The 25,184-nt window shown below is 37.6% G+C and overlaps 1 protein-coding gene across 2 annotated transcripts; it reads left to right on the forward strand.

The window, feature by feature from the left end:
- Positions 1 to 331: 331 nt before the first annotated feature.
- BIG (auxin transport protein (BIG)) lies at positions 332 to 25,137 on the forward strand. 2 transcript variants are annotated; one of them, XM_022278180.2, is made up of 14 exons: positions 332 to 718; positions 1,141 to 1,247; positions 3,420 to 3,591; positions 3,697 to 9,794; positions 11,951 to 12,568; positions 12,653 to 12,833; positions 14,056 to 14,290; positions 14,372 to 18,925; positions 19,001 to 19,223; positions 19,479 to 19,871; positions 20,110 to 20,253; positions 21,924 to 22,940; positions 23,497 to 24,003; positions 24,130 to 25,137. In XM_022278180.2, exons 1-14 carry the CDS (start codon positions 436 to 438, stop codon positions 24,949 to 24,951), a joined length of 15,354 nt encoding a protein of 5,117 aa, XP_022133872.1. In that variant the 5' UTR covers positions 332 to 435; the 3' UTR covers positions 24,952 to 25,137. The 2 variants fall into 2 exon arrangements, with proteins under 2 accessions (XP_022133872.1, XP_087979566.1); XM_088123440.1 differs by having other exon boundaries at positions 14,056 to 18,925.
- Positions 25,138 to 25,184: the final 47 nt, after the last annotated feature.

The raw sequence follows: 25,184 nt of genomic DNA on the forward strand, positions 1-25,184 counted from the left end.
ACGAGTGAAACTGTATCTATCAACATATTCGTCCCCGATTCTAAAAGGTGAAAGGAAAACTATTTTATCGTTTTGACAAGTAACCGCTTCAAAACAAGTATTCATATTATATATTCGTAATAATTGGAAAAAGTATTTATTTAAAATAAATAAAAAAACATATTAGAGAAAGACACGTACGATAGAATATTTTCATTTTCAGTCCACCGCCTTTAGCAGCATATTTTCTTCTTTTTCGTTTTATTTTTTTTGTAATTAATTTTGTACATTTGTTACAAACCCCCTCTCCTTTTTTACACTGACAAAACCCCTCTAATCTCTTACTATTTATAAAACACATCCTTTTTCTCTTCTTCTTCTTCTTCTTCTTCTTCATCATCATCTTCTTCTCCAAGTTTCTAGTCTGATCGTCGAGGCCTGTGCGCACCACTGCTCATGGCGGAGCAGAGTCTCGTTAAACTCGTAGACACTCTCTTCGTCGACGATGCCAGCAGCACCAATAGCAAGAAGCCTTTGTCCTCATCCGATCTCCTCCACTTGCTTCGCTCCGATGATTCCTCGATCAAACTCGGCCTTCGTCAATTCTATTCCATTCTCAACGCCGGTCTTCGGGAGCTCGATGATGCCAAGCTCGCTTTCCAGTCCTGGACCGATCCTCAGATCCAAGCTGTTTGTTCAATTGCTTATGCAATTGCTTCTGCTTCTCGATCTCTCAACGGTGCGCTTTGCTTCACTCCCGAGCTTTTATTCATTACGAAATGTGTTTTTCCGTCTCTGTTTTGTTTTCTTTCGGTTCATATTTTGGGTTTTATGTGCTTTTGGATTACTTGTGCATTGTAATCGAATATTTTACTTTTGCGAGGACTGCAAACTCAGTTGGAATGCTGTTTAAGTGCATCAACTGTAAACAATTGTTTTTTTAATTTTTTTAAACAATTGTACGTGTGTGTAATTATGCAAGCAATTTGCAACTATATTAGTTTGAAGTTTTATTAAAAGTAAATGGCGGCTTTGCTTCTTGAATCTTGGATTTTTTCCCCTTCTTCTTCAAGATTTCTTTACTCTCCCGGGGAATGGATTTCGGTTAGTGATATGTTATTCAATTGATGCATGTTGTCTTTGGTGCATTTGCCTCGACAGTGGATCAAGCTGAAGCTATAGTCGTTGCGGTTATTAAAAAGTCACTCGAGTTGGTTTTCCGTTACTTGGAGAAATCAGAGTTTAAGTGCGATGACTTCAGTATTCAGGTTTGTTGCTTCTTGATAGTCTCTTAATTAAGTGGGAGGAGTACATCATTGCGTTCTCTTACTCACCCCACGCATGTTCTGTAGAAGACCTCTCTCTCTCTCTCTCTCTGAAAGTGAATCTTCAGTCGTGCGTTGTCTGTGCTTAGATGTATTGTCAAGTAGTATTTGCTTTATCAGTGTTTTGAGCCTTCTGTATTCTATAGAAGTTATTTACTTTATATCAATTTTTTTATTTTATTTTACTGCACTACTTATGTGTCAAATTCCCTTTCCCGTATCCTACTGACAGAGTATTTGTTGTGTATTTTCACGTTGACCAAGTCCGGATATCATAATATTCTTATTGTCATAGTCCTCAGTCTTGATGAAACTTGTTATTTATTATTATCAGGTCAAATTACAAATTTTGTTTAGCATTGTGTCTACTTGGTCTTGAACTTTAAAAGTTTCAATCCCATCAAATATTTCTAGTAGCCTTAAGTTCTTAACACCGTTTGACGAAAATGTTGAGGCATTGCTCCATTCAGTGAATATTGGATGAGGTCGTGCAATTTGACATCCAATTGGGACGTGTTATGAATGAGTGGGATACAATTAGAGCTGAATTAGATTTGTAACTGGTGGTTGCTTTGATTGGACGGGTTAAAATTAAGACTGCAATAGCTGGTTTTTGCTTCTCAGTCTTGCAGTTGCTGCTAGTTCAAACCACCTCATTCAAGTTTTATCTAAAGGAATGCCACGCAATTTTTTGTCAAACTCGAGTTAACAAGTCGCACCACTGAGAACTATAATTCAAAGTCTAGGGACATGATAAAAGCCTGATTAAATAGATACAATGTTCAAAATCTAGGGTCATTATTATCATTTCTTTTTTATTTATTTTTTATTTTATAGAACCCATGCTTGCTAACCTCATGTGGACGAGAAACTTAAAAGTGAGATATTGGTTCTGAATTATGTAAGGATTCCCTTTTCTTGATAAGGTAGAAATTGATGTTTTTATCATACAATTGCCAATTGTCTTCACAAAACTATATGTTGTTGGAAAAATGTGCTACATTATTATCTTATTCAGCTGACTTTTCTTGGGGTATAGAAGGAAAAAGAAACCATCTGTACGTGGATTTGAAACAGAGGCTGCTTTTCTGCCTGAGAAGTTTATCATTCCAAAGGAGTTCAAAATGATATTGATAGAACGTCAATGGAAATATCAATGTTAATGCTTATTTTGAGAAAAATCATTGAAACTGTGGAATTTGATACAAATGATTTTATTTATTAATGAAACAATTAAAAAATTGCTTCAATAAGCTATTAAATGCAATTTTTAATATTTTAAAAAATGAATAGGGAAGTGTATTAATGTAGAATCACAGAAATTAGAGAAATGGATTTCACAAAAGATTGAGAGAAAGAGGGAAATATAACATTACAGATAGTGAGAGAATATAGATAGAAAGAGAGTGGAGTCAAGCGAGAGAGATACAAATTTATATAATTGAGAGAAATGTTGGTAAAAACGTATTTTGTTTTTTAATAGCTATTTTGAGGTTTAAATATGAGTTAGTCTTACTTACAAAAAGTTGGTCGATGTACCTTGCAATGAGCTTGTGACTTGCAGAAAATGGCGTCAAGTCTGAGATGACCTAGTGATAGTTGAACTTTGTTACGTTCCTTTTATATTTTTTCCGATAACATTTTATTTTTTCTGATAACATTTTATTTTTCTGAATGGTTTTGACATTTTCAATATTTCCACTACATTGTAGAAAAAGAATCATGCTCATATTGATTTTGATCATCTCAATTTACCTTCCATTAATTTCCTTTTGTTTATTTTTTCTAAACATATTCTTTTATTAATTTTTAATAATATTTCCTGTATGCTGTTACATTTTTTTCATTGATTCCACATCGTAATTAACATTTTTATTGATATTTTAATGACATTGGAGACGAATATTAACCATCATTTTGATATTGACCATCTTGATTTGTGAAATTTTTACTTCATATTCATTCTTATGTGTTAATTTTTAGATATATAAAAATATATCAGCTAAATTCTTAATATTTAATGTTGGTTTTTTATGTTCTTTCTCCATATTATTTCAACTTACATATATATATGTTTTTTGTATTATATGAACTACCATTTGGCATCCTCCGCAGAATAATATGATACTTTTTATGGAGACAATTTTGGTTGATGGCATGGATAAAGTATCAGACTCTGCACAGCCTTGCGCCAAGAATAGTCTTATGGACTTGTTAGTATCTACTGGTGGAGACTGCGATGCTGCTATTGAGTTTGATAATGACATTGAATGTGTTGGTTTTACAGGTGCCTGTTAATTTTTTAATGACTTAATTTGATGATATCTTATGCTTTAATAATTGTTCTTTTCTTAACAAAGATATCTTTTCCCCTTATATTTTTTTTTCTAAGGAGCCTGTTGCTCCAAAGAAGAAAAACAGGTAGGTAAGCTTTTAATGACAATAGCTGCTGAATGCGAGCAAGCTGATCAGCTGACCTCTGAATCTAGATTCAGTGAACCAACATTCCTTGAAGACATGAACAAGTTGATTTTCCTTTGCCAGCATTGGGCAGTCACGCATTTGGGATGCATTCAGCATTTGATTTTCATGTGCAAAGAATTGATTATACTCCCAGATGCGTTTGATGAGAAGACAGGAAGTACAAGTTTTCGGAAGAGTCTGTCATGTAGTTTGAGGATTTTAAAGCTTCTTACAGAACTGTCAAAGAAACTTCCGTATATTGAATATGATGCTAAACTGATGCAAGCATTTGCATTCTTTGCCAACTCATTGCCTTGCTTGTTTGGACTATGCTTTGAGTTTACAAATAGTCATGCTACAGTGGAGGGTAGTTTTGAGAACACCATCTTGTTACTCCTTGAAGAATTCTTGGAGCTACTTCAGGTTGTATTTCGCAACAGCTATGTTTGTGTGAACATCCAAACATGTATAGTGGCTTCCATATTGGATAACTTGAGTTCTTCAGTTTGGAAGTATGATAAATCTATTGCAAACCTGAAGCCGCCCCTGGTTTACTTTCCTCGAAGTGTTATGGTTATAATAAAACTCATTCAAGACCTTAAGAAGCATAAATATCAGGCTTTCAGTTTTAAAGATCTTGAAATGCATCAAAATAGCATTGTTGCTGATTTATCTGTGGATGTGCCTACATGCTATGCTCGTTCGGAGATTGTTCCTTTGCACAAGTATTACACAGTAGAAGAAATTTTGAGAATGATATTCCCTTCATCAAAACAATGGATGAATGATTTGATGCATCTCCTCCTCTTTCTTTATTCTGAAGGAGTGAGATTAAGACCTAAAATAGAGCGATCATTATCCAGTTGCATGAAGAGCAGTAGCACGGCTGAACAGGAAACTGCAGTTTGTCATGAAGATGAAGCACTGTTTGGGGACCTCTTTTCTGAGAGTGGCCGCTCCGTTGGATCTGTAGATGGATATGATTTGCAGCATCTTGCTGTCAATTCTACCTCTAGCTTTAGCAATCTGCCTTTCCAAGCTGCTAAAGAACTATTGAGCTTTATTAAGCTATGCATCTTCTCTCCGGAATGGAATGCATCTGTTCTTGATGATGGTTGCAACAAACTTAATGAGAACCATATTGATATTTTGCTTTCCTTGCTAAGCTGTGAGGGATGTTGTTCTGATGACAAGGCTTCTGCTAGTTGTCTCCCTGCACACGATGAAAGGAAATCTGGCCACATCCATGAAATTTGTTACAGGTTGTTGCATGATCTTCTCACACGCCATGCTTTGCCAGATCTGCTTGAAGAGTACCTTGTGAAGAAAATTCTGAATGCCGAAAATGGTAGCTTTGTTTACAACGATCAGACCCTAAGCTTACTGGCGCACACCCTTTTCCGTAGAACTGGTGTTGCTGGGAAGCAGTTGAGGGCCCAAATTTACAGGCAATTTGTGGATTTTGTCATTGAGAAGTCCAAAAATATTTCCTTAAAATATTCTAGCCTCCAGGAATTTATTGGGACTCTTCCCTCAGTCTTTCACATTGAAATTCTTCTTGTGGCATTTCACTTGTCTTCCGAAGGAGAAAAGGTAGAAATTTCAAACTCAATTTTTTCTTCCCTAAGGGCAATTGATAATCCGTCTACATTTTCTAACAGCTCAGAATTGTCAATGTGGGGTTTGTTAGTTTCAAGGTTGATTATAGTACTTCGACACATTATTTTTCACCCTCATACATGTTCCTCTTCGTTGCTTTTTGATTTTCGATCTAAGTTGAGGGATGCTCCCGCCTTTGCCTCCAGTTTGCCTTACACGGTGAATGATCATTTATCATCTTGGGGAGCAAATGTAGCCAAGAATGTAATTGGTGCATCTATGGAATCCAAGCCCTTCTTTAATAGCTTGATCAACCAGTTGATTGATATTTCTTCATTTCCTGCTTCACTACGCAAGCATGATTTGACAGTTGAATGTCCATGGTTCAATTCGGGTGATATATTTTCTACGTTCTCTTGGATTTTGGGGTTCTGGAACGGTAAACAAGCTGTAACGGTTGAAGACCTTATCATTGAAAGATATGTCTTTGTTCTTTGCTGGGATTTTCCTACAGTTAAGACTTTGGAACATATATACCCATTATGGAGTGACCCAGAGACACTCGACATTTCTAATACAACATGTTTCTTCTACTTCAGTTATTTACTTCTAGATCATAGTGATGTTATTGGCAAGAGCATTAAGTTCCCTCAAGTTGTGATTGGTTTGCTTCAGCATTTGCATGGTGGGAGTATCCTTGAGGACTTTAAAGCATTGGGCTGGAATTTTTTACGAAATGGAGCATGGCTATCTCTGGTTCTTTCCTTCCTCAATGTTGGGATATGGAGATACTGCAATAAGAATGCGGTTCCTCCAGTGGGTTCTTTCTTGACAGATACCACTGTTACAGATAATGAGCATGCCAATTTTTCTGAAAGCATAATTTCCTCTGTGATTACCGATGGTCAAGTTTCAATTCTAATCAGGGAGTTGTCATCTATATTGAGCATGTGTTTACTAGTTCATCAGAAAGCTTTTGTTGCTACTCTTAGTAATAGCCATGATCACGCTGCTGAGTTTTCCCCTCTCTTGCTCTTTAAACATTCTGAATTTGATAAATGTGTTCAGAATAAGATCCTTGAGAACTATGGCACAACGTCTTGCTTGCTGGAGTCTGTTTTTAACCTCATGTCTAGGTTGGATGAAATCATAGATAAAAGAGCCCTGGGGTTCCTATCAAGGGCCTCTTGGGAATCTATGTTTCATGGCTTTCCCTCTCATTTGGAAACTTCTAGTGGAATTCTTCTTTCTTGTGTCCTTAGTATAGGAAGGATCATTTCTGTTTTAGATGGGCTGCTGAGGATAGTAGATGTTAAACGTAATTTCATTTTGGAGACTGAGGTAATCCGTGGGATTCTTGATGCAGTAATGACTATCAAATTTGATAAGACCTTTGAAAGGGTTCATGGGAAATGTGAGGGCATATATCAGAGTTTGAGTACAGAATTGGAAGGATCTGATTATGGAGTTCTGTTTCTATTGAAACAGCTTGAGGGGTACTTAAGACACATCAACACGAGTGGGGTGAATGATAACACTATTCATGAGTGGATAATTGTTAAGGTTACAGATATCATGGACAGCCTCCGGAAAGATTCTTTGAAGTCTTCTGTTTTCCAATTTTATCTTGGTGCTGAAGATGTATCAGAGCGGGTTAAGGAGCTTTATGCATTACAACGTGGTAACTTGTTGGTTCTTTTAGACTCCTTAGACGATTGTTGCTCTGAATTAGTTAATTTGAAGGTTCTTGGTTTCTTTGTTGAACTCTTGTCTGGAGAGCCATGCTCCAAACTTAAACAGAAAATACAAAATAAATTCCTTAGTATGGATTTGTCTGGCCTGTCAAAATGGTTGGAGAAGAGGGTTTTTGGTTTAGTATCAGAAGATTCAAGTGGAGTCAACGTGAAAGGATCTATTTCTCTTAGAGAATCGTCCATGAATTTTGTTTTTTGTCTCATATCATCACACTCAGAACCTCTGTCACTTCAACTGCAGAGTCACTTATTTGAGGCTGCACTAGCATCCCTTGATATGGCATTTTTGCGATTTGATATCAATGTTTTCAAGTCCTATTTCCATTTTGTTGTTCAGCTGATGAAAGGGGAGAAATCAATGAAATTACTTTTGGGGAGGATTCTACCATTGATGGAGAATTTGGCTAGGGATGAGCGCCTATTCCCAGGTTTGAAGTTCCTCTTCAGTTTTCTTGAAACAATCTTGATTGAGGGTGGATCTGGTAAGAATGTTCTTGAGAGACCCTTCGGCAAACCCGTATCGAGGTATGCACCTGAAGTTGGACCTATTTCTTCTAAATCAGTGGGGTCTAGGAAGAATAATTTAGAGACATTGGTTCTCTCTTCCAATCAAGAGGAGGGACCTGCATCTTTTGAATGTGATGCAACTTCAGCTGAGGAAGACGAGGATGATGGAACTTCCGATGGTGAAGTAGCTAGCCTAGACAAGGATGAGGAGGAGGACACAAACAGTGAAAGGGCACTTGCTTCAAAAGTCTGCACGTTTACATCGAGTGGCAGCAATTTCATGGAACAACACTGGTACTTTTGTTATACATGCGATCTGACCGTCTCTAAGGGATGTTGTTCTGTGTGTGCAAAAGTCTGTCATCGTGGTCATCGGGTTGTTTATTCCCGTTCTAGTCGCTTCTTCTGTGACTGTGGTGCTGGGGGTGTTAGGGGCAGCAGTTGTCAGTGCTTAAAGCCTCGCAAGTTTACTGGACATGGCAGTGCTCCTGCACGTGGTGCCAGTAACTACCAATGCTTCTTACCTTTCTCTGAGGAGGGAGATCAACTTCCTGAAAGTGAATCTGATCTAGAAGATGACGTGATTACAGACACAGATAAATGTCTCAAACCCTCTGTTCCTAGAGAGCTTCTAGAAGGAGTTCCTGTTTTACTTGAGGAACTGGATGTTGAAGGAAGGATGCTTGAGCTTTGCTCGTGTTTATTGCCTTCTGTAACTAACCAAAGGGACCCAGACCTTTCAAAAGACGAGAAAATTATTCTGGGTAAAGATAAGGTTCTATCTTATGGGCTTGATCTTTTGCAATTGAAGAAGGCATATAAAAGTGGGTCCTTGGACCTTAAGATTAAGGCAGAATATGCAAATGCCAAGGAGCTTAAATCACATCTAGCTAGTGGATCTCTGGTGAAATCTTTGCTTAGTGTTAGCATTAGAGGTCGTCTTGCTGTTGGGGAAGGTGATAAAGTTTCTATTTTTGATGTTAGGCAGTTAATAGAACAAGCTACTATTGCACCCATGACGGCAGACAAGACTAATGTTAAGCCACTCTCCAAGAACGTTGTCCGTTTTGAAATTGTACATCTTGCTTTTAATCCCACAGTAGAGAACTATCTTGCTGTGGCAGGCTATGAAGATTGCCAAGTCTTGACTTTGAATCACCGTGGTGAAGTGATTGACCGTCTTGCTATTGAACTTGCTCTGCAAGGTGCTCATATTAGACGAATAGAATGGGTTCCAGGATCTCAAGTCCAACTAATGGTGGTTACAAACAGGTTCGTCAAAATGTATGATCTATCTGTGGATAATATCAGCCCAATGCACTACTTCACATTGCCGGATGACATGGTTGTTGATGCTACACTTTTCATTGCTTCACACGGAAGGATGTTTCTTATTGTTCTGTCAGAAAATGGAAGAATGTTCAGACTTGAGTTGTCAGTGCTGGGAAATGTTGGAGCTACACCCTTGAAGGAGATCATTCACATTCAGGGCAGAGAAATGAGTGCAAAGGGATTGTCATTGTACTTCTCTTCGTGTTACAAATTATTATTTCTTGCCTATGCAGATGGCACCACATTGGTTGGTCAGTTAAGCCCTGATGCAACAGTGTTGACTGAGATATCAGTTATACATGAAGAGGAACAAGATGGAAAACTTCGGCCTGCTGGATTACACCGTTGGAAGGAGTTGTTTGCTGGCAGTGGCTTATTTGTTTGCTTTTCAAGTGTTAAATCAAATTCTGCTTTGGCTGTATCTATGGGGGCTTATGAGATATTTGCTCAAAATTTGAGGCATGCAGGTGGCTCATCCTTGCCGTTAGTTGGGATAACTGCTTATAAGCCTTTATCCAAAGATAAAATACATTGTCTTGTTTTACATGATGATGGTAGCCTTCAAATATACACTCGTACCACTGTTGGAGTGGATGCTAGTGCAAACGCAACTGCAGAAAAGATCAAGAAGTTGGGTTCTGGCATTCTCAATAACAAGGTTTATGCAGGTACAAATCCAGAATTCCCGCTTGATTTTTTTGAGAAAACTGTGTGCATCACCGCAGATGTAAGATTGGGAGGTGATGCTGTGAGAAATGGAGATTCTGAAGGAGCTAAGCAGAGTTTGGCATCCGAGGATGGCTTTCTTGAGAGTCCCAGTTCTTCAGGTTTCAAGGTATTGTTGACTTGCACAAAACTATGCATTTCAATACCTGCATATTAGGTTCTTCAAGTCTTAATCAATGAGACTTAGAATTGGGGTTTTTGTTTTTGTCTGTTGCTGTGATATCATATTTTATCTCTTCATTCTGATCAAAATATTTTATCTTTTCATACTTATTTAGGATGGCATTTTCTTTCAGACGAGAAAATTACTTTCCTAGAAACACATCACTTTTATAGATTCACATTACTTTTCCTTGAAACACTTCCTTTTTCACTGTCTTGTGACCTCTCGGATTTGGGAACCCTATGTTCTTAGATTTCGGTAGTCTACTCTCTCAGGAACACAAGTAGCTCACTTTTATTTCTCCTGGGAGGTCACCTGTTTAGAAAGCAAGCTAAAGTCCTTTGGTTCAACTTTATTAGAGCTTTCCTTCGTGAGGAAAAATCTCTATATTTGTGGGAGAAAATGATTTCTATTGCTATTTCTTGCTTTAGCTATTTTTATTTTTAATTATAGGACCGGTTCTATGTGTACAAGGCTCCTGATGTTTTTATTTATTTATTTTGAATAAAATACGAACTTTTCATTAATGAAATGAAAAGGAATGAAAAATACAAAAAATGAAAGCTGGTTAAGAAAATCTTTCCAGGTTTTTTATGAGATAAAATGAAAAGGTTTCCTGGTTTTAATCAGTCTACCCCAGGAACCTTAACGATCAAGATGTAAAAGCTTGGACTAAACTTATTGGTTCAGCCAACCGTCAAAGGAGAAAATCTCCTAGAAATATTTACAGAAATATTTATTATGATTGAAAGGTATTTCTAAATAAGAGATTAGCCTTATAAATAGGAGATTAATGGGTTCACCTACGACCTGTTAACTAGGTGAACAAATAACTAACTACAAGCTAAAAAAATTAACCATTCAAATGAAACTTACAAAACAATTATTAGTTATGCTACGACAGTTGTCATCCTGAAGCTTACAAGATATCGGGAATGTTGCTTCAAAACTACGACTTATGATTAAAAAAATCTCCAAATAGAATATGTTGTTTTCAGCCAATCAAAACTCCAATGCAACATCTTATCTAACTTTCAAATAATGATAAATCTGCAAAATTAATTTTTGAGCTCTTGGATTCTTGAAAAAACATAATATCCAAACTGAAAATCTCCATCCAGTTCCTCAAACGTTTGTATTTTCCCCTTGAGATTTATTCAATTCATATCCTTCTTTATCATTTTGTTGCTCGAACAATAAAATGGACTCGACTCCATTTCATCATAACACCATAGATCTTTTTTAGTTTATTCTTCAATTTCTTCAGCAAAGAGTTTTTCCAAGCAAAACAAGAAATTCATCTTCCTTGTTGAAATATTCATCAAACCATGAAAAATTTCTTCCTCCATAAATCAACCGAAGTGTTTGGGTTGACTATATAGCCACTTCCAAAGACCTATGTTGCACCTTAACCCATCCCGACCCAACCCGCCAACATTGGTTTGGGTGGTCAGTTTTGCTTACAAAATATAAAAACTGCAAAACATTACGAAGTCCAAGAAGCATTGACAATTTAATTTAAATTTTACTTCTGTCTTTTCGTGGGCTTCTAGTCACAAAATCTTTTGTAATCGTAGTGTCTCTCAAATTTTTGCCAATTGGGAAGCTTTTTTGTAATTCCTTGCAAGCGGGGATAGCTCATTCCCCCTTTTTTGTACTTCTCTTTTGATAATGAAATTTTTGTTTCTTATATATATATATATACTTATTTAACTTTACGTTTGGGAGGCCTGGTGCCTGAACACTGCCAATAGATTGCAAAGAAAATGCTTTACTATTGAGCCCATTTATTTGTGCAAACACCCAGGTACTGTAAAGGTGGTCTTTCTTTTTCCGAAATAATATAACACTTCATGTGAGAACTCATCAAATTCACGAAAACTTGGTTTGTACTTCTAACATCATTATAACACATGAGAGTTTGTATTTTGAACATTTTATGTTCCTTTTCATTCCTCAATGAAAAGTTCGTTTCTTGTTAAAAAAAAAAACAACTGGATCGTGATGCCCATGGTTGGTCATTGCATTCTTGTAAATTGATATTTCTGTCTCTGGTTGAAGCCCTCTCTAACCGTGAGCTGGCCTTTCTTTTCCCTGCTCAGATCACTGTCTCCAATTCTGACCCTGATATTGTTATGGTTGGCTGCCGCATTCATGTTGGTAACACATCCGCAAATCATATACCTTCAGAAATAACTATTTTCCAGAGAGTCATAAAATTAGACGAGGGCATGCGATCTTGGTATGATATACCATTTACAGTTGCTGAGTCTCTCCTTGCTGATGAAGAATTCACTGTAACTGTTGGGCCAGCATTCAATGGTTCTGCACTTCCTAGGATAGACTCACTTGAAGTGTATGGTCGAGCAAAAGATGAATTTGGTTGGAAAGAAAAAATGGATGCTGTACTGGACATGGAGGCTCGTGCACTCGGTTCCAATTCCTTGCTTGCCAGATCTGGGAAAAAGCGGCGATCAATGCAAGGTGCTCCCATTCAACAGCAGGTGTTAGCAGATGGTCTGAAGGTCTTGTCTAGTTGTTATTTAATTTGTAGATCACAAGGATGCCCAAAGCTTGATGATGTGAATCAGGAGTTGAGTAAATTGAAGTGCAAGCAATTATTAGAAACAATATTTGAAAGTGATCGTGAGCCCTTGTTGCAGTCAGCTGCTTGTCGTGTCCTGCAAGCTATCTTCCCCAAAAAAGAGATATACTACCAAGTAATCATTTGAGTGGCGTGGTTTTACTGGTACTATGATAATTTTTCTGAACTTACTCTGAAGTTTTCCCCCTCTCATTATTAGGTGAAGGACACTATGTGTCTGACCGGTGTGGTGAAATCAACATCTGTGCTCTCCTCTAGGCTTGGAGTTGGTGGTGCTGCAGGAGGATGGATTATTGAAGAATTTACATCACAAATGCGTGCGGTTTCTAAGATTGCACTGCATCGTAGATCTAATCTGGCTTGTTTTTTGGAGATGAATGGTATTCATACTTCCTTTTACTTAGTGCAATTTCTTTAAGCCAATTTTGATAAAAATTTCATTTCTAGTTTTATGTTTTCAAAAATTAAGCTAGCACACATTTGAATTCTTAGTCAAATTTAAAAAATAAAAAACCAAGTTTCCTCTACCAAGAAGGTTTTTGGTAATTATAGCCTTTTTTTATTATGCAAGATTGGAAAGAGGTGATTGTATAGTCCTTTGGGGAGGGTTTCCTCTACCCTCCACCTTTAGGTTGTCTTGACCTCTTTTTTGGGTCCTGCTCTAATATATTCTTTATGTTTCCTATAAAAAAAAATATATATATATAAATAAAAAACCAAGTTTTTAAAAACTACTTTTTAGTTAAAAAAAATTTGGCTTAGATTTTAAAACCTTTTGAAGAAGTAGATAACAAGCAAAGGAACATATGTTTCTAAGCCTAAGCTTGATTTTTAAAAATAGAAAATGGAAAACGAAATGGTTACTGAATGGGCCTTTAATAAATCAAATTAAAGTGGAGTTAGATTGTTTCATATTCTAGTTGATTATGTTCTGCTTAAGATAGATCTAACTAAAAACCTTTGATGGAGTGGTTATTAGCTTAAAAAAGAGCACCCTTTGCACGTATATTCTAGTTGATTATGTTCTGCTTAAGTGAACGTACCCCATTTTATTATTGATCTCTTAGCTTTGAAATTATTCAGTCAAGAAAATCAAATACTACGGAGAGTTATCAATATCAGTTTTCTGTATTGTCCTCTTATTTGGCCTACTTGTCAATCTTATGGTGAATTTATATTATGAATATGTGGACTAGTTTTATTTTTTGAATTTACAGTGGGTTGGGATTTTATTCGAAAGGTCTTTATTATGTTATTTCATATTTTGGTTAGTCTAACCTGTTAAGCTGAACTGACTGATGATGGTTTTAGCCTCAAATTTATACCCATAAAAGGGGTTAACTAATCAGTTGTACTATGATTTTGAAATTTTTTGCTCCATGCTGCCGACCATGTTCAACCAACATCATGTCTGATCTATTATTGGCTTTAAACTATTATTTCTATTTTCTGCATCTTCCTTTGAAAATATTGTAAAGTAGATTGATAGAATATTTATCAGCGTTGTTAAATTGTTCTATAGGCCCTTGAAGCTCTTATTAGAGAGCAAGTAGAGTATTAATTTTTTTTATGGTTGCCTTATGGATACTATCGCCGATGTAGGTTCTCAAGTGGTGGATGGACTTATGCAAATTCTGTGGGGAATTTTGGACATGGAGCAGCCCAACACTCAGACATTGAACAACATTGTTATTTCCTCTGTTGAACTTATTTATTGTTATGCTGAGTGCCTGGCATTGCATGGTCCAGATATTGGCAGACACTCTGTTGCACCTGCTGTTGTGTTATTTAAGAAACTTCTGTTTTCCTCCAGTGAGGCTGTTCAGACATCAAGCAGGTTTTATTTCTTCAATTTCATTCTTATAACTAAATCATATTCTAAGGTATTTACTGAAGATTCCGTCCTTTTTTTTTCCAGCTTGGCTATATCTTCAAGGTTGCTTCAGGTCCCATTTCCAAAGCAAACAATGCTAGCTACTGATGATGGTGCTGAAAATCCATTATCTGCACCTATATCTACTGAAACAACTGGTACCAATCCCCAGGTCATGATTGAAGAAGACTCTATTACTTCCTCAGTTCAATATTGTTGTGATGGTTGCTCCACGGTTCCTATACCAAGGCGACGATGGCATTGTACAATCTGTCCTGATTTTGATTTATGCGAGTCATGTTATGAGGTACTTGATGCAGACAGGCTTCCTTCACCACACTCTAGAGATCATCCTATGACTGCCATCCCAATTGAAGTGGAATCATTAGGAGACGGGAATGAATATCACTTTTCAACCGAAGATATGAATGATTCAAGCTTGGCATCAGTAAGATCAGATATTAGCGTGAAGAATCCCGTGTCATCAATTCATGTCTTAGAGCCAGCTGATTCGGGGGATTTTTCTGCCTCAGTGACTGATCCTGTTTCAATATCAGCTTCTAAACAAACTGTTAATTCCTTGCTTCTCTCCGAACTCCTTGAACAGCTGAAAGGATGGATGGAGACAACATCAGGTGTTCAGGCTGTTCCCGTTATGCAGCTTTTCTATAGATTATCATCCACTATGGGCGGGCCTTTTATGAACAGCTTGAAATCTGAAAACTTGGACTTGGAAAGATTAATTAAATGGTTTTTGGAGGAGATTAATCTCAACAAACCCTTTGAAGCCAAAACCCGTACATCTTTTGGGGAAGTTGCAATCCTTGTTTTCATGTTCTTCACCTTGATGCTACGAAACTGGCATCAACCTGGTAGCGATGGTCCAAGTGCGAAGCCTAGTAGTACTACAGATACGCATGATAAGAGTTCAAACCAGATTCCACCATCTACTTCAGTTACTGCACAATCTTTCATTGACGATCAAGGAAAAAATGATTTTACTTCCCAGCTACTTCGTGCTTGTGGTTCTATTAGGCAACAATCTTTTGTGAATTATCTTATGGATGTGCTGCAGCAGCTAGTGCATGTCTTCAAGTCATCCACAATCGATTATGACAGTGGACATGGTTTTAATAATGGTTCTGGATGTGGAGCTCTGCTAACAGTTCGTAAGGATCTCCCTGCTGGCAATTTCTCTCCATTCTTTTCAGATTCTTATGCAAAAGCACATCGTACAGATCTTTTCATAGACTATCACAGGCTCTTATTAGAAAATGCTTTTCGTCTTGTATATACATTGGTTCGACCAGAAAAATATGACAAGACATTGGAGAAGGAGAAGGTTTATAAGATCTATAGCAGCAAGGATTTGAAGTTGGATGTATATCAAGACGTTCTTTGCAGTTATATTAACAACCCCAATACTAGCTTTGTTAGAAGATATGCTAGAAGGCTTTTCCTCCACATCTGTGGCAGCAAGAGTCACTATTACAGTATTCGAGACACTTGGCAGTTTTCAACTGAAGTGAAGAAACTTTTCAAATACATAAACAAGGCTGGTGGCTTTCAAAATCCAATGTCATATGAGAGAAGCGTAAAGATAGTGAAATGCCTAACAACTATGGCTGAAGTAGCTGCTGCAAGGCCTCGAAATTGGCAGAAATATTGTTTGAGACATGGAGATGTACTGCCATTTTTGCTGAATGGAGTTTTCTACTTTGGGGAAGAGTCTATTATTCAGACTCTCAAACTCTTGAATCTCGCCTTCTATACAGGAAAGGATGTTAGCCATTCTGTGCAGAAATCTGAAGCAGGAGATACTGGGACAAGTTCGAATAAATCTGGTACACAAACTGTGGATTCAAGAAAGAAAAGAAAAGGTGAAGATGGAAATGATTCTGGGTTGGAGAAGTCGTATTTGGACATGGAGATGATGGTGAATATCTTCGCTGATAAGAGCAGCAATATCTTGAGCCATTTCATTGATTGCTTTCTTCTTGAATGGAATTCAAGCTCTGTTCGGACAGAGGCCAAGGGTGTTGTTTGTGGTATTTGGCATCATGGAAAGCAGATGTTTAAGGAAACTCTATTGATGGCTCTCTTGCAAAAAGTTAAAAGTCTTCCTATGTATGGTCTGAACATTGCTGAGTATGCAGAACTGGTCACATGGTTGCTGGGAAAAGTTCCTGATGTTAGTTCGAAGCAACAGAGTTCTGAACTTCTAGATCGATGCTTGACCTCTGATGTTATTAGATCAATATATGAGACACTTCATTCACAAAATGAGCTGTTAGCTAATCATCCAAATTCACGCATATACAATACCTTAAGTGGTCTAGTTGAGTTTGATGGTTACTATCTTGAGAGTGAACCTTGTGCCGCTTGCAGTTCTCCTGAGGTGCCTTACAGCAGGATGAAACTTGAAAATCTCAAATCTGAAACAAAATTCACAGATAACCGCATCATTGTGAAATGTACAGGGAGTTACACAATTCAAACTGTTATAATGAATGTTCATGATGCTCGGAAGTCCAAATCTGTGAAAGTTTTGAATCTGTACTACAATAATCGGCCTGTGGCTGACTTGTCGGAGTTGAAAAATAATTGGTCATTGTGGAAGCGTGCAAAAAGTTGTCATCTTGCTTTCAATCAGACCGAGCTAAAAGTTGAATTTCCCATTCCAATCACTGCTTGTAATTTCATGATTGAGCTGGATTCTTTCTATGAAAATCTTCAGGCTTTATCCCTTGAACCCTTGCAATGCCCTCGATGCAGTCGTCCAGTCACTGATAAGCATGGGATATGCAGCAATTGCCATGAGAATGCATATCAATGTAGGCAATGCCGAAACATAAATTATGAGAACCTGGACTCTTTTTTATGCAACGAGTGTGGATACAGCAAGTATGGTAGGTTTGAATTTAATTTCATGGCAAAGCCAAGTTTTACATTTGATAACATGGAGAACGATGAAGATATGAAGAGAGGTCTGGCTGCAATAGAGTCTGAATCAGAAAATGCTCACAGGAGATATCAGCAACTCTTAGGCTTTAAGAAACCCCTACTAAAAATTGTTTCAAGCATTGGTGAGAATGAAATGGACTCGCAACAGAAGGACTCTGTTCAGCAAATGATGGTCTCACTTCCAGGACCATCATGTAAGATTAATCGTAAAATTGCTCTCCTTGGGGTTTTATACGGTGAAAAGTGCAAAGCAGCCTTTGATTCTGTCAGTAAAAGCGTCCAAACGCTTCAAGGTCTTCGTCGGGTTTTAATGACATATTTGCACCAGAAGCACACTGATGATGGGCTTCCAGCTTCAAGATTTGTGATATCTAGATCTCCTAATAATTGCTATGGTTGTGCGACTACATTTGTCACTCAATGTCTTGAGATATTGCAGGTGCTGTCGAAGCATCAGAGTTCTAAGAAGCAACTTGTTAGCTTGGGTATATTATCTGAGCTGTTTGAAAATAATATTCATCAAGGGCCCAAAGCTGCTCGAGTACAAGCTAGGGCAGTTCTTTGTTCTTTCTCTGAGGGTGATGTAAATGCAGTGAGTGGGCTGAACAACCTAATCCAAAAGAAAGTCATGTACTGCCTCGAACACCATCGTTCTATGGACATTTCATTGGCAACTCGAGAGGAATTATCACTGCTCTCAGAAGTCTGTTCTCTGGCTGATGAGTTCTGGGAAGCTAGACTGCGAGTTGTTTTCCAGCTGTTATTTTCATCTATTAGGTCGGGTGCCAAACATCCGGCAATTGCTGAGCACATTATTCTTCCATGTCTGAGGATTATATCTCAAGCTTGTACTCCTCCAAAAACTGATACTGTAGACAAGGAGCAGAGGATGGGAAAACCGACATCTGTTTCACAAAATAAGGATGAAAACTCTTCAAATATATCTGGATCTTTCAGTGGGCCTCTGAGTGGGAGTAAGCCTGCACCCGAATCACTTGAACATAATTGGGATTCTTCTAATAGGACTCAGGATATTCAATTGCTGAGTTATGCAGAGTGGGAAAAGGGATCATCTTATCTTGACTTCGTTAGAAGGCAATACAAAGTGTCTCAGGTGTTCAAAGGTACAGCTCAAAGATCTCGGACACAAAAAGGTGATTATTTGTCCCTGAAGTATGCACTTAGGTGGAAGCGCTTTGTATGTAGAAATGGTAAAAGTGACTTGTCATCTTTTGAGCTGGGGTCATGGGTTACAGAACTTGTGTTATGTGCTTGTTCCCAATCTATTAGATCAGAGATGTGTATGCTGATAAGTTTGCTTTGTGCTCAAAGTTCATCAAGACAATTTCGTCTGTTGGATTTACTGGTGTCTCTGTTGCCAGCAACACTTTCTGCTGGCGAGAGTGCTGCTGAATATTTTGAATTACTTTTCAAGATGGTAGATTCTGAAGATGCACGGTTGTTTTTGACTGTACGAGGGTGTTTATGTACAATTTGCAAATTAATTTCCCAAGAAGTGGGCAATGTTGAGTCTCTGGAGAGAAGCCTTCATATTGATATTTCTCAGGGATTTATCCTTCACAAGCTTATAGAGCTCCTTGGAAAATTTTTAGAGATCCCTAATATTAGATCAAGGTATAACTTCTTTCTACAGCATCTGTTTTTTTGGCTACTTCTGTTTAAGTTTATATAATTTGATCTTGTTGCTAGATTTATGCGGGATAATCTACTCTCTGAAGTTCTTGAGGCTCTCATTGTGATTCGTGGCTTGGTGGTACAGAAGACAAAATTGATTAGTGATTGTAATCGGCTTCTAAAAGATCTCTTGGACAGCCTTCTGCTAGAAAGCAATGAAAACAAGAGGCAATTCATTCGTGCCTGTATTTGTGGTTTGCAAATCCATGGAGAGGAAAGGAAAGGGCGTACTTGTTTGGTATGATAAATTTGATTAAGAACTAGTTAATCAATGATGTCCAACTGCCTCATAGCATGCTCTGCTTCTTATGAAATTATTATCTTATCAGAGTAAAAAGATCCGTATCTTCTATCATTTATGCAGGATATTTTCTAATAATAAAATAATCAGATATTTTCTTTTAAAAATGTGCCCTTACCTTTTTTTGTTCATCTATTTTTTTGTTTGAAGTGTTATTTAGATTGGTAGCTTATTTTGAAATACCACGTGCAGTTTATTCTGGAGCAGCTCTGCAATCTGATCTCCCCCTCAAAACCAGAGCCAGTGTATCTCTTGGTTCTAAACAAGGCACACACGCAAGAAGAGTTTATCAGAGGATCCATGACAAAAAATCCTTACTCTAGTGCTGAGATTGGTCCATTAATGCGTGATGTCAAAAATAAAATTTGTCATCAATTAGATCTACTTAGTTTTCTTGAGGATGATTATGGGATGGAGTTGCTAGTTGCTGGACATATAATCTCTCTTGATTTAAGCATTGCGCAAGTCTATGAGCAAGTATGGAAGAAATCTAACCAGTCTTCAAGTGCCATATCTAATACTGCACTAATATCCACCACATCTGCTAGGGACTCTCCTCCTATGACAGTGACTTACCGGCTTCAGGTTTGTTACTTATAAATAATGATGTGATCTTAAAATAATCCATATGTAGATGGCTGGAATATTCTTTCAGAGGATTATGATTACCTTATGTTTCTTGTTTCCTTAATCCTCACTATGAGGATCCATATATTTGAATTTTGATGTTGAAGAGTCTGTAAAAAATGGGTTAGAGAAATTTTTAGCTAAGTTTCTTTAGCAATACCACTCCTTTTTCATGGGTGTCGGATGTACTTTTCAGGGATTAGATGGTGAAGCAACGGAACCTATGATTAAGGAATTGGAGGAAGACAGAGAGGAATCGCAAGATCCAGAATTGGAATTTGCTATAGCAGGTGCAGTTCGTGAGTATGGAGGGCTGGAAATTTTGTTGGGCATGATCCAGGTTTGTGGAGTAGACCTATTATCATCTCCTTATTTTTTAATGCCCTGTTTATTATTTAGTCTTCTAGTGTTACCTGCAAAAGTGGTTTAAATTATATGTATTGCTGTACTTTCATATATATTCTATTTTTATCTTTGAACTTTCAAATAGAATAGTCCTTAAATCTTATATAAAATAATATTTAGCTGTATTAGTTTTTCAAAAAACCTAATAAGAACCTATGATGTGTGAACTAATATTTAGCTGAATAAATATTAAAGTAATAAATATAAAATAATATTTAGCTGCCTTAGTTTTTCAAATAGAATAGTCCTTAAATATTATATAAACTATAGTTTTTCAAAATTGTAACTATTAAAAAAAAAAACATTTGAAAGTGTGGGAACTAAAACTGAATAAGTATAGTTAAATTACTGAAGTAAGATTGAAATGCATCGTTTTCCTGGTAAGTTTTCTTATTGATTTGATTTCTGCTGTTCCAACCCATTAAACCTAGACTTCTGGCTTAAAATATGCTTCAATGTATACCTTTTCCCCTTCCAGTTCACAATCCACCTAACGAAATGCTGTCACTCAGAATTTTTATATTTCACTCTTTTCACGACTGTCATGACATAATAGACTTGCTATTTTCTTTCCTTTCTTCAATATTCTTTGTAGTTTCATTTGTCTGTTAAAATGGAACTTTCATTCGAAAATGTGCTCTAGATACCCATGGTGAAGTTCACTTATCATTTTCCAACCACATGGCATTGCATAATTATTTGTTTCAAAACGTTCTCAGTTCTTGAGGAAGTTGTCTCTTTAAGGACTTTCTTTTTGTCAATGATTCCCCTTCTATTTGGAATGCCTCTCTGTAATTTCCTTGAAGGTTTATGTATATTTCATTACACTTGATTAAAGGTTCAGACTTTCAGTTTCCTAGTAAAAAAACATTTCAAAAGTAAATGAATTAAATGAAGATAGTGAAAAAAGATTTCAGTGCCTTTACTCATAACTGACACCAAAGAAAATATTCACTGGTTTAGAATGATTGGACAGTATGTAAAAAGTGAAATGACTTGTGAACACGCCATGGACCTACCCTACCATGATATCAGATGGTCATATTTTTCTTTCGTTAAAGGAGTTATTTTATTATTATTATATTTTTTTTTTACTTCAATCCTGCAAGCTAGCCTGATCATAGCTCAACTTGTTGAGGTAGGAGATTTGAATCTCTCCACCCTGTTGAATTAATCATGCAAGTCAGATGAAGTATATTTTTATTTTTAGACAGATGTCTTCACGTACAGTCATACCCTGATATTGATAACAAACCTTAAGTTCATTGGTGCTATGTTTCCGTGCCTTCTGAAAAGCTTTATATAGTATCTGAAAAATTATGCAGACAATAAACGCTTAATGGAAATTTTATATTTCAAAGTTCACAGGTGGTTAAAATATGCTGCTAATTAGCATATTAGTTGTGCAGGAAAAATTATTTATTGGAAGTAAAATTCTGTTTCAAATTCATTTGTATACCTACTTCTATATTCAGCTGCATTGTGTTTCCATCCGATTTTTATCCAGTTGTTGGATAATGGGCGCTAAGCTGTCAGTCCTTTATCTATTTTAAGTCAATCAAACCATTTTTCCCGGTCTTACTGTTGTTTATTTATTTGAATCAGCGCATATGGGATAATTTCAAGTCAAACCAAGAGCTGCTGGTTGCAGTTCTTAATCTTCTTATGCATTGTTGTAAAATAAGAGAGAACAGGCGTGCTTTATTGAGGCTTGGAGCTCTCGGATTACTTCTAGAAACAGCTAGGCGGGCCTTTTCTGTGGATGCCATGGAGTCAGCTGAAGGCATTCTTTTGATTGTGGAGAGTCTAACAATTGAAGCAAATGAAAGTGAAAGTATTAGCATTGGACAAAGTGCTCTTACTGTCACTAGTGAACAAACTGGTGCAGGTGAACAGGCCAAAAAGATTGTTCTTATGTTCCTGGAAAGATTATCTCAACCTTTTGGTTCAAACAAACAACAGAGGAACACTGAAATGGTTGCTAGAATATTGCCTTACTTGACATATGGTGAACCTGCTGCTATGGATGCACTCATACAACATTTTACCCCGTACCTGAATGATTGGGATGAATTTGACCGATTACAGAAGCAACATGAAGACAACCCGAAGGATGAGTGCATCTCTAAGCAAGCTGCCAAGAATAGATTTACTGTGGAAAATTTTGTTAGAGTCTCGGAGTCTCTGAAAACAAGCTCTTGTGGGGAGAGACTGAAAGATATTATTTTGGAAAAGGGCATTACTAGCCTTGCACTTAAGCATCTGAGAGATAGTTTTGCCATTGCAGGACAGGCTGGCTTCAGATCTAGTGTGGAATGGGCATTAGCCTTGAAACGTCCATCAATTCCGCTTATATTGTCTATGCTAAGGGGTTTGTCAATGGGGCATTTGGCTACACAGAAGTGTATTGATGAAGGAAGGATCCTACCTTTGCTTCATGCACTGGAAGGAGTTGCAGGCGAAAATGAGATTGGCGCTAGGGCAGAGAACTTGTTGGATACACTCTGTAACAAGGATGGAAATGGAGATGGATTCTTAGAGGATAAAGTGCGAATGTTACGGCATGCCACAAGAGATGAAATGAGGCGGCGTGCTTTGAGGAAGAGGGAAGAAATGCTGCAGGTACTGTCTCATTGTAGTCCATGATTGAGAACTGCTTTGCCTAGTATTTCCTAATGCGTTTGCTTATACTTGTCTAGTGCAAACGTTATTTGTTTAACTTTACTATTTTTTATGCTTCTGGTTTGGTTACATGTTGCTAGAGTGTTTTATCATCTAAAAAATAAATTCCAAAATAAAGTGTTCCCTCTTTCTCCTTTCTAAATAATTTGAATTATAATTTGGTTTCTTCTTGCAAACAAAGTTCCATTCTGACAATTGAAAATATGAATTGGTAGCTGTGTATTTGGAAGTGGGAAGTGTATGCACATGAATAATGTTGGCTGTGCATTGTCTGAAAGTGTGTTTGGATTCGATTAGTGTATAATTACTTTCATGGTCTTCCGATTTCCCGACTTTATTCCTTGTTTCTGTACTTTCTACCGCTGTGCTGTTTTGTTTAATTTAGGTAGCATATGTTCCGTGTGCATACGTTTCATATATTTTATATTTCGTGGTTTCAGATTTTAAGACTACCAATATAAGCAGTGGAGATAATTCCTTTTTGGTGATACTGCAGGGACTTGGAATGCGACAGGAACTGGCTTCAGATGGTGGTGAACGGATCATCGTTTCAAGACCAGCTCTTGAAGGTTTGGAAGATGTAGAGGAAGAGGAAGATGGGTTGGCATGCATGGTGTGCAGAGAAGGTTATAGTTTGAGGCCTACCGACTTGCTCGGTGTTTATTCTTACAGCAAGAGGGTTAACCTTGGTGGTATTGGGTCTTCAGGAAGCACTCGTGGGGAGTGTGTTTACACTACTGTGAGTTATTTCAATATAATTCATTATCAGTGCCATCAAGAGGCCAAAAGAGCAGATGCTGCCTTGAGAACCCCAAAGAAAGAATGGGAAGGAGCAACACTCAGGAATAACGAATGCCTCTGCAATTCCTTGTTCCCGGTCAGAGGTCCTTCTGTCCCATCAGCACAGTATGTTCGATATGTTGACCAGCATTGGGACAACCTAAATGCTCTTGGTCGTGCTGATGGAACTCGACTTCGGCTCTTGACGTATGATATTGTTCTGGTATGTTTGTTTCCTATTGTCAGTTTGTGGATGGTTCTTATTTCTGTTAGAAACTTTCTCCTTCCTGGATTAGCTTCTCTACGTTCTAATGCTTTAATTTGTCTGCTGTATTCTTCTGTCATGTAGATGTTGGCTCGATTTGCTACTGGAGCATCATTCAGCTTGGAAAGCAGGGGTGGCGGCAGTGAAAGCAATTCTCGGTTCCTTCCCTTTATGATCCAAATGGCTCGTCACCTACTGGATCAAGGGAGCCCTTCTCAACGTTCTACGATGGCTAAATCTGTTTCGATCTATTTGTCCTCGTCTGCTGCAACAGATTCACGTCCATTCTCTCCAGGATCACAACCTTCAGCTGCCACTGAGGAAACTGTTCAGTTCATGATGGTGAACTCGCTTCTTTCAGAATCTTATGAATCCTGGATGCAGCATCGCCGTGCATTCCTACAGCGTGGAATATTCCATGCATACATGCAGCATACTCATAGTCGGCCGACCAGTCGCTCATCAGCCAGTTCAACTTCTAAGATTGAATCAGGAAGTAATACCCCGAACACAGAAGCAGAGGAAACCAATGATTTATTGACTATTATTAAGCCAATGCTCGTCTACACGGGCCTGATTCAGCAACTGCAACATTTCTTCAAGGTCAAAAAACCATCGAATACGGCATCTTCTGCAAAGGAAGGGACATCCTCCACAGCATCCGAAGAGGAAAGCGAGACCCAGAACTTGGAAGGTTGGGAGGTGGTGATGAAAGTGCGACTTAATAACGTAAGGGAAATGGCGGGGTTCTCGAAGGAGTTGCTAGCATGGCTTGATGAAATGACTTCTGCCAGTGATCTTCAGGAGGCATTCGACATAATCGGAGTTTTGTCCGATGTTTTGACTGATGGAATTAGCCGCTGTGAAGACTTTGTACATGCTGCAATCGACACCAGAAAAGGCTGATGATAACCAACCAACCAGGGGGTGGTGGTATGGAGCTGATCTTTGTCACATGACAAATTTATAGAAACAAATACCATACTTCCTATGGTACGAAATGTTGATGAGCATTATGGACGTTTTCTTTGAAATCTGGATCTTGATATACATTTTCAGCTCCCTCGTAATCAAATATTATTTTACCCCCAAGATTTCTATTTTCTGTTGCTCAAATTATTAAATCTCACGTCCAGCCA

The sequence above is a fragment of the Momordica charantia genome (assembly GCF_013281855.1).
Source record: "Momordica charantia cultivar OHB3-1 chromosome 4 unlocalized genomic scaffold, Mcharantia_2.0 BLBB01000004.1, whole genome shotgun sequence".
NCBI classification, from domain to species: Eukaryota; Viridiplantae; Streptophyta; class Magnoliopsida; order Cucurbitales; family Cucurbitaceae; genus Momordica; species Momordica charantia.